We start from the raw sequence: 16,675 nt of genomic DNA on the forward strand, positions 1-16,675 counted from the left end.
CCACCTGATCATGACAGAAACAATTGGTGGTGATTTAAAAAACAGTGGTGTTGGAGGAATCATATAAGCTGATCCACTTTACTTCCACCTTATCTCTGTCTTTCCTAAAGTAGCCTACTAAAAGCTGTAATTTATGTTCTATATACTGTAATAAATAAATTAATTAATAAAGTTCTATCTTATCTGTATGAAGCATGCATAAAGCACATCACACACAATTTGCTGTGAAGAAGATAATTCATGGGTGGAAATGTCACATCCACCACAGTGCTCAGTGCAAACAAGGGTTAAATTGGAATTTGTAATGTTGGGGGGGTCTCTTATTTCAGTGTTGCCATCGGTGCGCGTGCTGTGTGCAGGAGCAACAGTGACAGGGGAAATATCCCTACATGCAAAGAAAAATTAGCATGATTGATCTAATTTGACAGAGTATGTGAACTATAACAAGGTCTGATCTCCGCTGACAGCTCTCTGCTCTGAAATGTGGCAGTGTGTAACAAATTCTCATGTCTCTGTGTCAAATACACAGTAGGAAAGATGGTGTAGGAACTGGTGTTTGAATAGAAGAACCAGTTAAGGGAATCATTGAGATTTTGCGTTTTATGGTGCTAGACACAGGCATTAATGATGTGCTAGGAGATGATTGTGTTAGCTTTAATTACCAAGAAGTGGTGCAATTTGAGTTTCTGTGATATTTTGCTCAAATCTTGTTTGCTGGTCATGACATTTTGACTTGAGCTTAAGCCTGCAAGCCACGTTAATGCGACACTTAGCTGAGATTATCCCTTGTTAAGTAGGTCTCAGTTTCATTCTGCAGTCCGTGGCACCTGTGCAATCTAATTAACAAAAGAGGGGGGAGGGGGGTTATCTGAAACCTGGTTTTGGGGGAAACCTGAGGAAAATATACAGTTTTATATGAATGAGAGCTGAAGCATATTTTGTTTAATTTCCTAATACAGATTGTGAAAATATGGGCCATACATTCTTGGAGATGGATGTTGCAAAACATGCCCTCCAGTGACACACTAGTACTTGCACTACTTCTAGTTTATTACTGGAACAACTTTTCTGACTCTCATTAACATTTGCATCATTTAGAAACTTGTGAGGGGGTGGAGACAGTGGAGAAGCTGGAGGACAGAGAGGCCCCCACTGACCCTCGCTCCACCCACTCAGTCCAGCTATTGAACATTTATCCTACTGGGTAAACCGAACATTCACGATGCCATCTGTTACTCATAAATCACAGCTGCACCTATAACTTCTCTGACTGAGTAATGTTTCTTGGTGGTGAAGTGGACCTCCCTAATGAGTAAAAAACAAAAAAGCCGTGCTCCAGTCTCACTGATTGCTGCCAGCAGTTCATTTCCTCATGGATATATAGGCTTCAAGTTAGTTTCTTCCTGATTCCTTTCCCAATACATGTGTTAAGACATTTATTCTGCTTTACCCATGTTGTTGTCTTTCCTTTTCAGCTGATCTCCTATCAGCACCCCCTGACCTGACCTCAGCAGCTGCCATGTACCGCGGCCCAGTTTACGCTCTCCATGACGTGGGTGACAAAATACCCATGACCAATTCTCCTCTGCTTGACCCGCTCCCTAACTTGAAGATTAAGGTGTACAATTCTTCAGGCTTAGTGACTCCACAGGATGACCTAGGAGGAGAATTTTCCTCTAAACTGTCACCTAAGCTGCCGCACTGCCTACTGGACAACGGTGACAACACAATGGGCCGGCGCACACAGACCCAGACGTTGCTCCGCACCAGGGATCCATCATGCACTGCTCTGGGCTCGTTCAGCTCCCAGGGAGGACAGCTTATTGTGCCCAACTCAGGTACTATACTAGCCAAAGATAGGTAGTGATTTTCCATATTTATATATTTTTATTTTATAGGTGATTCAGTTGAATATCAAGAAAAAATGTTGCATATTTCAAAGTATGCAGGAATGTAAAAAAGAAATAGTTTAAAAAATGAATAAACGAGCTTAGGTTCATGAAAAGCAGCATCTGCTACTTCCAGCAGATTCTATCAGTGTTCGTCTTAAAACTCATTAGCTGTCTTTTGTGAGTTATGATTGGAGCCACGTTTTTCATTCACTCAGTGGCACATCAGCATTTAGTAATAGCACCTCCACTTGTGTGGATGTGCATGTGTGAATGTCTATATGTGTGCACATACTGAAAGGAAACTCCTCTCATTGTATAGCCTGATAGGAAATGAAATATACCATCAGCTTTTCTCATCGTGTCCTTAAATCTCTACTCTTGTTTCACTTAATAATGTGCTGGTGATGATGATCTCGGCCCACGTTTCCCTTAAAGATCCCATTTTAAAAAAACATTAAAAGAAACTTCAAACACAAAACTTGCTGGTGTCTCCACTGGATTTCTGCCAGTCTCATAGTGATGACAAGACTCCGGGAAGTCACTATGTCTGACCAGGAAATGATCTGGCACATAATACCCTCCTCATAAAAGTGCAAGTTTACATTATTTATTTTGATTAGTGAACATTAGAGGTTGTGGTAGAGGCAGGCTGGCCGTCTCCTCCTGTCTTTATGCTGGGAAAAGTTTACTGGCTGCAGATTTTCTTTGATTTAGATTTAGTTAACATGTTTGATAGTGATATCAATCTTGCCATCAACTCTCTGCAAGAAAATACATTTCAGAAAGTTGCTACCTCCACCAAGGAGGTTATGTTTTTGGTAGGGTTTGCATGCATGCGTGTCATTCTGTCTGAATTCTGATAAAACTTTGCAGGAGTGTATAGTGGGGTCAACTTAGCAATCCATTCAAATTTGGCTTACGTGTGCCAAGGTCTTCAAAGTCAACTTCATGATTTATTGGTTCAAAATTGACAGAAAGCCTTTTAACTATAAACTGATTCTTACAAATCCGGTGTGTACTGTCAACCTCTAGAAAGATTTCAAATATTATGGCATATTTGACCTCTGACCTCTCCTTCAAGGTCAATAGACTGATTTGAAAGGTCAAAGTGATAATAATGCTATATAGAGCTATTTAAAACTATGTTCCTTACCACCATGGTTGGTATTGACATCGTATAAGCATATAGCGAATGATATATGGGGATTCTAAATATCACGTTATAGTTTGCATCCAAACTTCATATGACATGTGACCTCTGCCCTCACTTTTTCAAATTGACCCCAAAATGTGTGACATCTTTAACCCTTGTGTGGTGTTCATATTTTTGTTACTCAGCCAGTGTTCACGGGTCTGGTGGACCCGCTAGAGTTTTGGCTTTCCAAATTAACACTATCAAACAATTTTATGTTAAATTACTCAACAGATGTTTACTTCATCCCAATTACAAACCATATGAACAGCAAACATGGTTAATTTTTTCCCTTTACCTTTGTTAGATCACATTTATGAATAATGTGCTTCTCGTTTTTTTTTTTTGGGGGGGGGGGGGGGGGGGGTTTATAAAATGTTATAAAAACATAAATCAGTTATAATCAAGTGGAGTGAGTGGAAAGACACAACACATTTACACGTGAAGCAATATGTTTCACAACTAAATGGCATCAGCTGCTCATCAATGGTGACATTAGGCCCAGGGTTGTAAAACAGGGGGAGGTGGTGCACACACTTATCCCACACTGTCCTGATGGCAGCTAGCTTGTCTCTCTGCCGTCGAGCTGGTCTGTCGTCTCCGTTATCAAAACAGATAATCCTGGAAATTTTGTGGAAGTTTTCCAGAGACATTGATGCACGGAAAGGTTCTTGCCGGTTTCTGCATCCCACAGGGATTCTGTAGATTCCCCTTTGGACCTGAAAACTCCTGCAAGGATAAGAACCCCAAAGTAGGCCTTTGGGGTTCTTAGATGAACTTGTTCCATCTCCTTCCACCTCTCTCCAAAAACACACCTTCCTTCTAGATTACTGCAATCCAGAATAATTTTCTGGATGGAATCTGGGATGAAAAGCTCAAATGAAGACTTGATGTCCTGCACATGAGTACCTGTCAGCCGTGTTGGCCCTGGCTTATCACAGTAACAGCTCTGCAGGGTGGCTCATTTCTTGGGCAAGAAGACCATTCAATTTCACCAGTTATTGACATCCATATTTCTTCACTTGCTGTCTGGTGGGCTTGTTCTGGTCCTAGAGCTGGCTGCAGATGGGGTACTTGTCTTCGTTTTGTTACTAAATGGTGCTCAACCTCATCCTCTTCTTCAAAGTCACTGTCAGACTCTGAATTTTCAGAAATGTGAAATATTCTGAAACCTCTTTGTCAACATCATCATCCGAAGCTCCTCTCTCTTCCAAAATCAATTGGATGGCCCTCGCAGCAGATAATCTTTTGCCATCTTGATCAGTTGTGATAAAGAACCACATCGGCAAAGTCTTATTTATAGTATTATGCCCCTAATTAGCAGGTGGGACAGGGTATGAGAAAATAAAATTTGGATCCCTCAAGAAAGAGGGTAAAATGTGTGGGATGTAAGAGCAGACGTGTTGATAGTTGAATTTTCAACAATGTTGCAACTTTGTGCGGGAACGGCAGGGGAAGAAAACACTATCAGCAGCACCAGAAAGGAGGAAGACAGAGTGTGGGAACACAGGACCTACACTTTCAACACTTTTATTAGACCTGGGTCCAGTGGACCCGAACACCTTGTATGTAATGTAAATGCGTGGGGGGAGGTACAGTATGAGGTCATTGAAAATTAGTTCGGATTTATGTTCTTCACAGAAAATAAGCCAAAGCCAATGAATTTCAGGTTGAAAAAATAATTAATTGTTTAATTTTTCTTTTGAAAAAAACTGAAAACGGGTCTCACAGACCCGAACACCATACAAGGGTTAAAGAAAGTATTGTCAAGAGAAAGAGAATGAATTCAAATTCAAATTCAAATTTTATTTGTCACGTACACAGTCATACACAGTACGATATGCAGTGAAATGCTTAGACAACTGCTCGTGACCTAAAGAAAAAAAAAGGAAAAGGCTATGAATAAGATAGGAAATAAATATGAAAAATTAAAAAGGGTAAATTTAACTAGGAAGGAATAAAATATAAAAAGAATTAAGGTTAAAAATGAAATAACTGTACAACACAAATTAGAATGAAGGGTAAATTTAACTGGGAAAGAATAAGATAAAATATATAAATTAAAGTTGAAAATAAAATAACTGTACAACAAAATACACAATACACAGTATGGAACTATATAAGAATGTATGAAGAAATATAAATAGATAAATAAATATATACACAATAACAGCAGCTGTACAAGTATTAACTGGAAATGAGCTGCCTAGTTAGTTATAAATATACTGTTGTATAGTATTATATAATTATCTCAAGCTATTTACAAATCATTACCTATTATCCTTTACCTACTCCTACACACACCTACATGTTTCTGTAGTCAAAGTAAACATGTGTGATTCTACCCTTAACTGCCTTTTACAGCACTACAAACTTCTTAAAGTACATTTAAACAGAACAAAGAAAACAAAATTAATATATACAAATTGCAGTGCTTTTCCCTTAAAAGTAAATACTGGCCAGAGAGTGAGCTGCCTCGGTGAAGGTTTATGCTCCCTGAGTGCTTCCTGTTTAGAGATTGCTTTTACTCAAAGCTTAGCTTCATTTCAGTTGTTAATAGAAGCTCGTTTTCTCCCCTGGAAAAAAGACTTGCCACCCATAAGTCAAATTTTCAGTTTATTATCTCTAGATTTCAAGTTGGGTATCTCAAAATTGTGACTTTCTGACTTAAGCAAGAAGCAAGAGGAAAAAAACCTCAAAATTGGATTTTAATGGCAAATTTTATTTTATTTTTTTCTGGGGCTCAAACAAGCTTCCAAACTTGTTACACTTGCTCTCGCTGTCAGTGCAATATGAAGATTTCAGTATGTGAGAGCTTAAATATAAAGAGCTCTTCAGTAAAGTGAAAAATACAAAACCATTGCAGCTCTCAGTAGACACGGCAGTTCAAATCAACCATAAATGTTAACTTGAGAATTGTTAATCTTTGCAAACCCCAAGCAAACCTCTCAGTAAAAATAAAAGAATTCTTTTTAAAGCATGTGCAGTATCATTCAATACTTTGCTGTCTGTAGCAGTATATCCCTGATGATCTGCGACTTTGAAATAAGCTAAGCCATGTGCAGCCCATCAGCATATTGACTGCACGTAGTATGACAAGAGTTGATGGATACCCAAGGTGTGTGCACCAGAAGTGCTGGAGGTGTCCCGTTTCAGGCAGCTTACATTAGCCATGCTGTCCTCACTTCAAACACATGCAGACTGTTTGTAACGCGCCGCAGATGCATGCTGACAGGCAGAAGCAAACTAGCAGTGACATTAAAGGATACGCAGACTTCTCACATTTCTTAAATTTCTCTCTTTTTTTTCATTTTGATAACTGTAAAATGTTCTCAGCTGTTGGCTGCGCTCAGCCACCTCATCATGTTACATAGGAATAGGGAGAGGAAAGAGCACATTTGATATTTGATCTGTTTGTGAGTCTGGGTAATGAAATATTTTGTGGTGCTGTCACTGTGGCTGTTTGGTATTTTGCATCTTAAAATGCATTTCTCATCTCTTTGAAGCTTTGCTGTGAGGCAGAGTAGCAGCGCGCGAGACGTTCCCTTGGCAGAGTTGTGATTGCCTCGCTAGCTAGCTGGAGAAGCTGTCTGTCACCTTTTGAAAAGTTCAGTACAAGGACATGGGAAATCAATGAGCTATCTGAGATCCCTCCCCCACCACCACTCCAGAGAGAAGCCATGTGTGTGTTTGTGTGTGCGTATGCATGATGGAAATTGGGGGTTAGGCTTCTAAAAAACGCACACGCGCGTATCGGATAGGACATCTTATCGAATAAATCTGAGATGGAAAAATGTAAATCGCGCCTGCTGCAGCAATATGCCAAGGCTGTGACGAGCAAAGAGATCATTGATTTTTAGAAATGAAATTCCACATCATTTCCTGATACCATAAAAGAAGGTGGTAAAATTACATAGTTGCTGTGTGTGGGACTGAACGGCAGTGCAATTATTATTGTGTTTATCCAGGAAAAATATTCATTTGAATAAAATGAAAAAAAAAATCGATTCATATCTCTGTAGTTGTGCAGCACTGCATGAAGACACACTAGTTAAATGTAAAATTATAATTTACCTTTCTATATTTGGAGTAGCCAGGATTCACCAGCCTGTTGGTCTCACTCTCTATACTCTCACATTCTTACAAAAGTCTCATAACAAGCACTGACAGTATAAAGACACCTCTGTCAACTTATCTTTTTTTTTTGCTTTTTGCTTCCCAGGGGTTAGTCTGCTAATTCCTGCAGGGGCTATTCCTCAGGGCAGAGTGTATGAGATGTATGTGACAGTTCACAGGAAGGACAACATGAGGTATGCGACGACGCCCCAGAACCTTATTTGCTGCTGTCAACCGCTCCGTGTCACACATACATACTGAGAGTGCCATCAGATTGTGGCTAAATATTGTATGTATGCTATCCCTGTGCGCCTCCAGGCCCTCGGTGGAAGATGGCCAAACGGTGCTCAGCCCCATGGTGAGCTGCGGACCCCCGGGGACCCTGTTGACTCGTCCGGTCATCATCACCATGCATCACTGTGCCGTGTGCGATGGCCAGCAGGACTGGCTGATCCAGCTCAAAAGCCAGTCGCCGCAGAATCAGTGGGAGGTGAGATGTGAGATTCACAGAGAAATTTGTGCTACAGTAGACTGTATCTATCGACTGCGCTCGAGTTTCAAAAATGGGTTTCTGACGGTCGCATGCACACAAGAATTGAAATGATGTGTTTACAAGCGAATCTCTGCTCAGTGTGTCAGCGAGCAGTAAAAAAGAAAAGATGCTGTGAGAAATAAATCCATGATATGGCATGGGAGAACTGATAGGATGGAGGAGGTGAAAGGGATCAACGTCCCCTGCATTGTTTGTCCAACTCATAGTAGTACTCAAAGTAAACCCCTGCTGCACCTAGGAGCTGAAATAGTACATCTCTAATAGCAGGGAATGGACTGGGACTGTTTTCTTGCCCAGGCTGTTTCCTTGTACCTTTATAACGGCAGGTTTTTCATCAGGTGTGAACATGTATGGGGGTTTTTCTGTTCGTGTTGCTTTTTTTTTCAAGTCTTCCCTTTTGCTGTTTTTGTCACACACACTGATGCAGAAATGGACCAATTACCAAGGGATCATTTGCAGAGAAACTTGAAACAAATCTGCTTGTTAGGAGGGAACTTTGTTAGAAATGTGCCAGGTGGTCAGCTTACCTCCAAAACATATCTCTCAGCACCTCACCTGACGTGGCCGACCTTCTTGCGGGCAGCTATCAGCATCTTTTTCTTAGCTGTCAAAAGAAAAAAAGTCTTCCTTCCTTGTGGTTTTTAATTAACTTTCTACTCAAACCTTTTTAAGGAGAAAGGCTCCCTTAAAGATAAAAGCATTTAATAAAGGTTAGCAGGAGCAGGGCGCAGTACAGGAAGCATAATGAAAGGCAATGCTTTAGTGATACGTAACACGACTCCAGTCTATCCAGGCTTATTGCATAAATGATAAGATGATAATCAAAATGCACATTACTCTCAGGAAGGCCATGTCCAAATATATAGCATCAGTTTATACCTAATAATAAGGCCTTCTGTCAGATCATCATTAAAAAGTGACTTAAATAATGTAATTTTCAGCAAGCCCTTGCATAATTTCCTCTTGCTGATGCGATGGCATTACTTACAGAGCCGAGGAAAAACTGCCCAACTGGCCCCCACATGCCTTCGTGACATTGATGAATTACTTGGACACAACCAATAAAGCTCAGTGTAAACTGAGGATTTTTAAAGAAGAAATGATTCCTGATTACATCTCCGTCCTGCCACAAACGCAGATGGTAATATGTGATGTGACGGCGGCTTCCTTCGTATGAGTTTCCTTTTCCCTCTGAGGCCAGCCTCGGCGCTGCATGAGTGAAATATTGCTTTATATGACATGCTCTGTCAAAATGTGTTTTCATCACTGCAGTGGATACAGGAGAGATGAGCTCCTCCAAAGGAGTTTTTCACGGATATTTATATTGAGAATAATCAGTTCCGTTGGCGTCTGGGAGCCCGCAGCCCTCCCCAGTTGATGCACGCACGCACACACCGATTCACACACAATCTCATGGTGTTGTGATGATGATGAAGATGGCGTGTCATATAATGAGGAACATGTGGGGATTTCTGCTTCAGTAACTCTCCTACTTAAAATCCTCCCACGTCCACATGGGAGGGGGAAAAAAGCCAGCTGATGAATTTTTGACTAAATTAACGTTTGTATGTTTGTATGTTTAATTGTTTCTGCCTGCACACAGTACTACATATGAAGCAGGGCCACTTTTTCACTGTGCGTTCCAATTATCCCCCAATAAGGATCCCTAGTGCCATCCCACAGGAGCAGTTAAGAGTCTAATGATCTGCCATAATACTGCTGTTAAACGGCCTAGCTCACAATAAAATGCTGTAATTCCTCTTCTGTCTCTCATAATAGGCTGAATTAATACCAGTGTGCCACTCTGTGAGAGTGTTTGGATTAGAGCGAGAACGACGGAGAGAGGAAGAGAAAGAATAAGCGAGATGAAGAGAAATGAAGAGAGGGTTAAAGAAAAAGAGGGAGAGTCGCAGGAGGCTCCTCAGACCTTGCAATCCTAATGAAAGAGAAATGTGTCCTGGCATTGGTGTCGTTACAGGGGTCAACTGCAAATAGTCGGGATACTTATGCTTCCATTTTCCGCGTGAGACAGTCTCAAATATTAGTAATACACACACACACTAACTGTTACTTCGAGAGTACACGGCTTCTGTGAAAAGGTCAGGACATTAATTGTGCTTTCTACATTAAAATGCAATTTAAATTCATTCTGTTTCAGTTAAATGTGACTGAGCACATTTCTGTGTGGCAAAAAAGCAACACATGTACAAGTTTAGCTATTAATTACCCAGTGGCAAAGACTTCATGTAAAAATATGTGGTTTTCACTAATTAGCCAATCCAATTTAACGTTTACAAATCCACACTTGAGGCTTTTAAATACACTCTTTTAAATACACAGACTCACTACTGTAGGCCAGTTAATATATCCATAACTCCACGCAATATACTATACAGTAACTCTGTAGTCTAGCGGTTAACAATAACATGTAAAAGATCACACAGTAGTTCAAGACCAGGAGCAGACACAAATCCCAGGAAGGGCTGTAACAGGAAGTGCATCCACAAGAAAAATCTGTGGTGACCCTTTAATAAAGAGGCAGCTGAAAGAAAAAGAAGACACTGTACCGATTATTTATCTAATCGGTTTCAAACATGGAATTCAGCAACAAGCTGTGACATTTTCTATTCTTTTGATAAAATTGCTGCATATTTTCCAGTTTTTCTGCAGATGTACAAATAATGCAAGAATATGGTTCTCACATAAGTTTCCCTGGACAACATGCATTAAACCGTTTACAGTTGCTGTTCTCCTGAAAGCCCCTTTGCAACCCTCCTCTGTACCGTCACCTCCTTTTCATGCTGTGTTTGAGGTAATCGGGGTGATGTTTGTTGAGGTCTACTCTGGGTCATTTCTATCTTGGGAAACAGCTGGGGAATTATTTCAACCACTGGATGCATTTCAGAGGCTTTACTCTTGATTTATATGCTTTTGACTGAGTAAGTCAAATTTATGACTTCAAAACTTCATGTGAGCTTCTTCATTTCACGTGAAAGAAAATAATTCAAATTACGTCAATCTTATATTTTGCTCCAGTGGTCCAATGACAAATGTAGCTACACAGTGCTGTGCAGGTCGAGGGATTTATCCCTCTCATAGCACTGTAGGCTCAGGCATTCAACATTCTTCCTTTGCCAATGTATTCCTCAGTTCAGTGAATTTCATATATTTGATCCATGATGCATGTCATGCTGGCACGCCCTGTCATGTGCGTGTATATATACATATGCATATATATAAACAGAACTGTGACATCTATAGCACTTTCTACACTGCAACATGGACACAATGTTAAGGTTTATGCGCGTATGCAAACGCAGCACTGCAGGCTACTTGGGGTTTAATATCTTGAATTATCCAAGGACACTTCAGCATTGTATGCAGGAGTTGGGGATTAAACCACCGACCACAATCAGCCCTATGCCATTAAAAACAACAAGGTTTTTGGGAGGTCATGGGTAACCACTGAGCAATGTGCAGGTCCATCTATGAAATGTAATTGAAACAAGAAGCATTACCTGTGCAAATGAAAAAGCAACTTCAGAGTACTAAAGTCGACTTCTAAATAGTTGAACATGCACAATTTGACACTAAAATCATTCATAAATGCAAGTCTTGCTTACTTTATGTAAAGAAAAATTATATTTTCCGCCTTTCTCATCAGCCATCACGAAAATGACTGCAGTTTTCAAATGGCTAATGGGCTCGATCAAAAAAGTAATCAAAAGAGAGCATACATGCCAGTTTTGGTACTTGTATCTATCTACATTTTTGCTGTAATGTGAAGTTATCTGCTTCACGAAACAGATCAATACAACCAAATAGAACTGACAGCTGTAGCAGTATTGTGCGAGCAAATGGAGATATGTAGGGAAAATTGGATATGGCATATTTTGCTCTAGTCAAAAATCGTATTAACCATGCCCCACTTCTATTTTTTGCTTGATACATACATGACAAAACCCAGGCTTATTCTTCAACATTCCTCTTTTTTCCCCCTTTCTCCTTGTCCACGCTCTAGGATATAGTGGTAGTAGGAGAAGAGAATTTCACCACACCTTGCTATATCCAAATGGATGACGAGGCTTGCCACATCCTGACAGAGACGCTGGGCACCTACTGCCTCGTGGGTCAATCTCTCAGCGCTGCCACCACTAAGCGCCTCAAACTAGCCATCTTTGGCCCCGTCACCTGCCCAGCCATGGAGTATCACATCAGAGTCTACTGCCTGGACGACACACAGGACGCACTCAAGGTAAATGCGCAGCACGCTGTACTGAATGTGTGCATAGCCTTTGTCTCATTATTTGTATCACTGAAATGAATATAATTGTGATTTTTTTTTTCCCCACTGTAACTGAATTGTTTATGCGCAAGCACAGCCAGCAGATGATGTGTGGGAGGCAGAATGAGAAATCTTTGTGTTGGTGTGTCACAATAAGGAGATACAAGTGCCTGTATTTGAATAACGTAGCTGCTACGTAGTAATGAGAAGTGATAGTGATCCTGCTGCAAGGACACAGAAGTTGATTTCAGGTTTGCATGTCTAGATTTAAGTTTGTAAAGCCCTGCGGATGATTATAACGTAATATTTTATTAAAAACTAATCATTTGTAAATGTACTTGTGAGAATTCCTCAGAGACTATTATCACAGGAATACAGCAGCAGTTTGTCTGCTTTTCAACTGGTATAAAGAAGAAGCTTTTTGAGGTCGGTATAGATGGTGTCCTTGCTAATCAAGCTTGCTTTTGTTTATTTAGGAAGTCCTTCAAATGGAGAAGCAGATGGGTGGGAAACTGTTGGATGAACCAAAGACTCTCATCTTTAAGGACAGCACCCACAACCTGAGGCTTTCCATCCATGATGTTCCCCACACATTATGGAAGAGCAAACTGCTAGCCAAGTACCAGGTAAACTGCTCATTTTACTCCTTTTTCAGTAAAAGGCCATGCACAGTGTGCCACATGGTTTCTCCCACCGATGTAACTCCTCTACACTTTCCACTTCTCTGCAGGAGCTTTCCTTTCAGCAGGTGTGGAGCGGCTCACAAAGGAACCTCCACTGCTGCTTTACCCTGGAGCGCTTCTCTTCCAGCACGGTGGACCTGACCTGCAAAATATGTGTGCGCCAAGTGGAAGGAGAAGGACAGATTTTTCAGCTGGACACTACACTGTCGGAGGTAGCGTTTGATACTTGGAGTAAACATCCCCCCCCGGCCCCTGCAGGTGGATGCTGGGCCGGTGGAAGGGTTGAAGCAGCAGGCAGTGATGCAGGGCATCAGCACCACTGACTTGTCAGAGGGAGATTGGAGATTTTGGAGCCTAAAACTAACAATAAATTGGGTGGGGACGGTGTATGACACGAGGAGAGTGAAGCATGTAAATGTGTAGGACAGTCAGGCTCAAGTTGGATGCCAGACCTTTAAGTATAACAAATTAAATACCATCTGATTTCATTATATTCACATAAAAGAGCACTACACGACTAGCACTACAGGCTGAGGAAAAATGCTTGTATTTGATTTTGTAATGAACTGTTTCCCTCCTAATGCTTTCACTTGATTTATAAAGGCTTAAAGTAATTATTCACCTTGACTGGATACGGGGCATAGCCTTCGAAATTATAATGGAAACCTCAAAGGTCTGTGCGACTTTTGTGCTCTGCTTTCACATGAATTTTGCATCCAGAGCTGTTTTGACTCTTCCCCTCCACCTCGCCCTCATTGTCCTTCCACCGAGACAGACGCTCAGAATGAATTTAACCTCGTTTCCATTTCCTCTTCCCACTTTTTGCAACGTTCACAAAAACTGGCAAGGTGTGAGACAGGGGAGTTTCAACCATGCCGCCTACATAGAGTCTTGCTTATGACAAGAGAGGAGCACAGGAGGGTATAATAAGCCTGTGTCCCCCCCCCCCCAGTCATGCTGCACTTGCTTTACAAAGGCCATCTGGCTAGGAGAATAGAGCTTGAGGGATGGAGGAGCACTCATGCTTTGTGCTCAGTAATGAGATAAATTACAGTACATACAGTGCAGAGCTGTGTTACTGCCTGGCCTTAGTTCATTTGTCTCTGGGTCTTGATCTGGTTTCTGTAGCCAGACATCCAGTGCTTAATCCTCCAGATGCAGTATATTTAAAAGAAAATCACTCAGCTTGCATCAGTAAATGGATGGCGACGCAACGAAGGGTTTTCAATTTTTTTTATGGCACCTGGAAAAAGAAATTTCCTGTGCTACAAATCCATTTGAACTACATTATGTTTCATTTTGCGAGGTGTTGAATTATGTCCAGGCAGTCTGCAAACTAGGGGGGAAAAAACCACAGCTACAGTCTGTGTCTCTGCTTTAATCCCTCTCATTCTCTCTTTACAGGATTCCCAGAGTATTGACACATCTCTGCTGGATCCTGCCAGCAACATCACGACACTGGTAGGGCCAAATGCCTTTCGCATCCCTGTTTCTATCCGTCAGAAGCTGTGCGGCAGCCTGGACGCACCGCAGACCAGAGGCAATGACTGGAGGATGTTGGCCCACAAACTCAATCTTGACAGGTGGGTTGACAAACAATGAAAAGGGTGAAATGGTAACTTACATTTAGGACCTCTGGGATCACAGTCTGGCCACAGAAACAGCCTTTACTTTAAAGTTAAATAGTTTAAACAAAACAATTTTTCTGTTAATATAGACAACTAAAATGAAATATATTAGAATTTGTTTTTAAAAAGTAATTATTCATTTATCCATCCAGCAGGCCAGCCATCTGTACATCTTATATACAGGGAGTGCAGAATTATTAGGCAAGTTGTATTTTTGAGGAATAATTTTATTATTGAACAACAACCATGTTCTCAATGAACCCAAAAAACTCATTAATATCAAAGCTAAATGTTTTTGGAAGTAGATTTTAGTTTGTTTTTAGTTTGAGCTATTTTAGGGGGATATCTGTGTGTGCAGGTGACTATTACTGTACATAATTATTAGGCAACTTAACAAAAAACAAATATATACCCATTTCAATTATTTATTTTTACCAGTGAAACCAATATAACATCTCCACATTCACAAATATACATTTCTGACATTCAAAAACAAAACAAAAACAAATCAGCGACCAATATAGCCACCTTTCTTTGCAAGGACACTCAAAAGCCTGCCATCCATGGATTCTGTCAGTGTTTTGATCTGTTCACCATCAACATTGCGTGCAGCAGCAACCACAGCCTCCCAGACACTGTTCAGAGAGGTGTACTGTTTTCCCTCCTTGTAAATCTCACATTTGATGATGGACCACAGGTTCTCAATGGGGTTCAGATCAGGTGAACAAGGAGGCCATGTCATTAGTTTTTCTTCTTTTATACCCTTTCTTGCCAGCCACGCTGTGGAGTACTTGGACGCGTGTGATGGAGCATTGTCCTGCATGAAAATCATGTTTTTCTTGAAGGATGCAGACTTCTTCCTGTACCACTGCTTGAAGAAGGTGTCTTCCAGAAACTGGCAGTAGGACTGGGAGTTGAGCTTGTCTCCATCCTCAACCCGAAAAGGCCCCACAAGCTCATCTTTGATGATACCAGCCCAAACCAGTACTCCACCTCCACCTTGCTGGCGTCTGAGTCGGACTGGAGCTCTCTGCCCTTTACCAATCCAGCCACGGGCCCATCCATCTGGCCCATCAAGACTCACTCTCATTTCATCAGTCCATAAAACCTTAGAAAAACCAGTCTTGAGATATTTCTATGCCCAGTTTTGACGTTTTAGCTTGTGTGTCTTGTTCAGTGGTGGTCGTCTTTCAGCCTTTCTTACCTTGGCCATGTCTCTGAGTATTGCACACCTTGTGCTTTTGGGCATTCCAGTGATGTTGCAGCTCTGAAATATGGCCAAACTGGTGGCAAGTGGCATGTTGGCAGCTGCACGCTTGACTTTTCTCAGTTCATGGGCAGTTATTTGGCGCCTTGGTTTTTCCACACGCTTCTTGCGACCCTGTTGACTATTTTGAATGAAACGCTTGATTGTTCGATGATCACGCTTCAGAAGCTTTGCAATTTTGAGACTGCTGCATCCCTCTGCAAGATATCTCACTATTTTTGACTTTTCTGAGCCTGTCAAGTCCTTCTTTTGACCCATTTTGCCAAAGGAAAGGAAGTTGCCTAATAATTATGCACACCTGATATAGGGTGTTGATGTCATTAGACCACACCCCTTCTCATTACAGAGATGCACATCACCTAATATGCTTAATTGGTAGTAGGCTTTCAAGACTATACAGCTTGGAGTAAGACAACATGCATGAAGAGGATGATGTGGACAAAATACTCATTTGCCTAATAATTCTGCACTCCCTGTATTACATATTATGTATTGAATCATAGCTAACAAGAGGAGATGACCCATAAGCCTTTTATATATTACATTATGCATTCATTCATATTACTAGAGGTTGTTGTTTAGTCATACAGGTTTAATTACTGATCTGTGGTCTCACTTGGAAAACATTAAGTGTCACTTTTCAGCCTGCAAGATTAATGTTTTGAACAGGCATAGTTTTGATTTATTAACCTAACTAAACAACCAGTGAACACATACATAATGAACAGAACATAAACCGCAGCTCCAGGTTTAAAGGTTTTTTTTCTCCTACTGGGACCTGGACTGTCCGCTGAAACACAAGTATTAGAAATATCAGATGCAACTTTAAAATAGCCACACTGATAATGTTCATCGGTTGGTTTAAAAAACCAGTTATCAACATATTTATTTGTCATTTCACAGCTTGGGCCTTTTGTCATGAAGGTTGTGTGTTTTCCTTGTGGCTGCATGGAATCCCTTGGGTTAATTAATGATTCCACATTGTCCTTAGATGCATATGTGAGCATGAATCGTCTGAGTTGCTGTGTTAGTTGCTGTGATGGGACTGGCCAACTGTCT

At 40.9% G+C, this 16,675-nt stretch overlaps 1 protein-coding gene across 2 annotated transcripts in view; it reads left to right on the top strand.

Moving 5' to 3' along the window:
* unc5cb (unc-5 netrin receptor Cb) overlaps positions 1–16,675 on the top strand; it is a 134,069-nt gene that overhangs the window by 114,734 nt on the left and 2,660 nt on the right. For both annotated transcript variants that reach the window (XM_080874089.1, XM_080874088.1), the window contains 7 exons: positions 1,476–1,838; positions 7,307–7,394; positions 7,519–7,690; positions 11,775–12,008; positions 12,515–12,664; positions 12,769–12,933; positions 14,126–14,304. In XM_080874089.1, coding sequence (XP_080730215.1) covers positions 1,476–1,838; positions 7,307–7,394; positions 7,519–7,690; positions 11,775–12,008; positions 12,515–12,664; positions 12,769–12,933; positions 14,126–14,304 — 1,351 coding nt within the window. The remainder of the gene's footprint in view (positions 1–1,475; positions 1,839–7,306; positions 7,395–7,518; positions 7,691–11,774; positions 12,009–12,514; positions 12,665–12,768; positions 12,934–14,125; positions 14,305–16,675) is intronic.

Source organism: Rhamphochromis sp. 'chilingali' (genome assembly GCF_963969265.1).
Source record: "Rhamphochromis sp. 'chilingali' genome assembly, chromosome: 2".
Taxonomy (NCBI): domain Eukaryota; kingdom Metazoa; phylum Chordata; class Actinopteri; order Cichliformes; family Cichlidae; genus Rhamphochromis; species Rhamphochromis sp. 'chilingali'.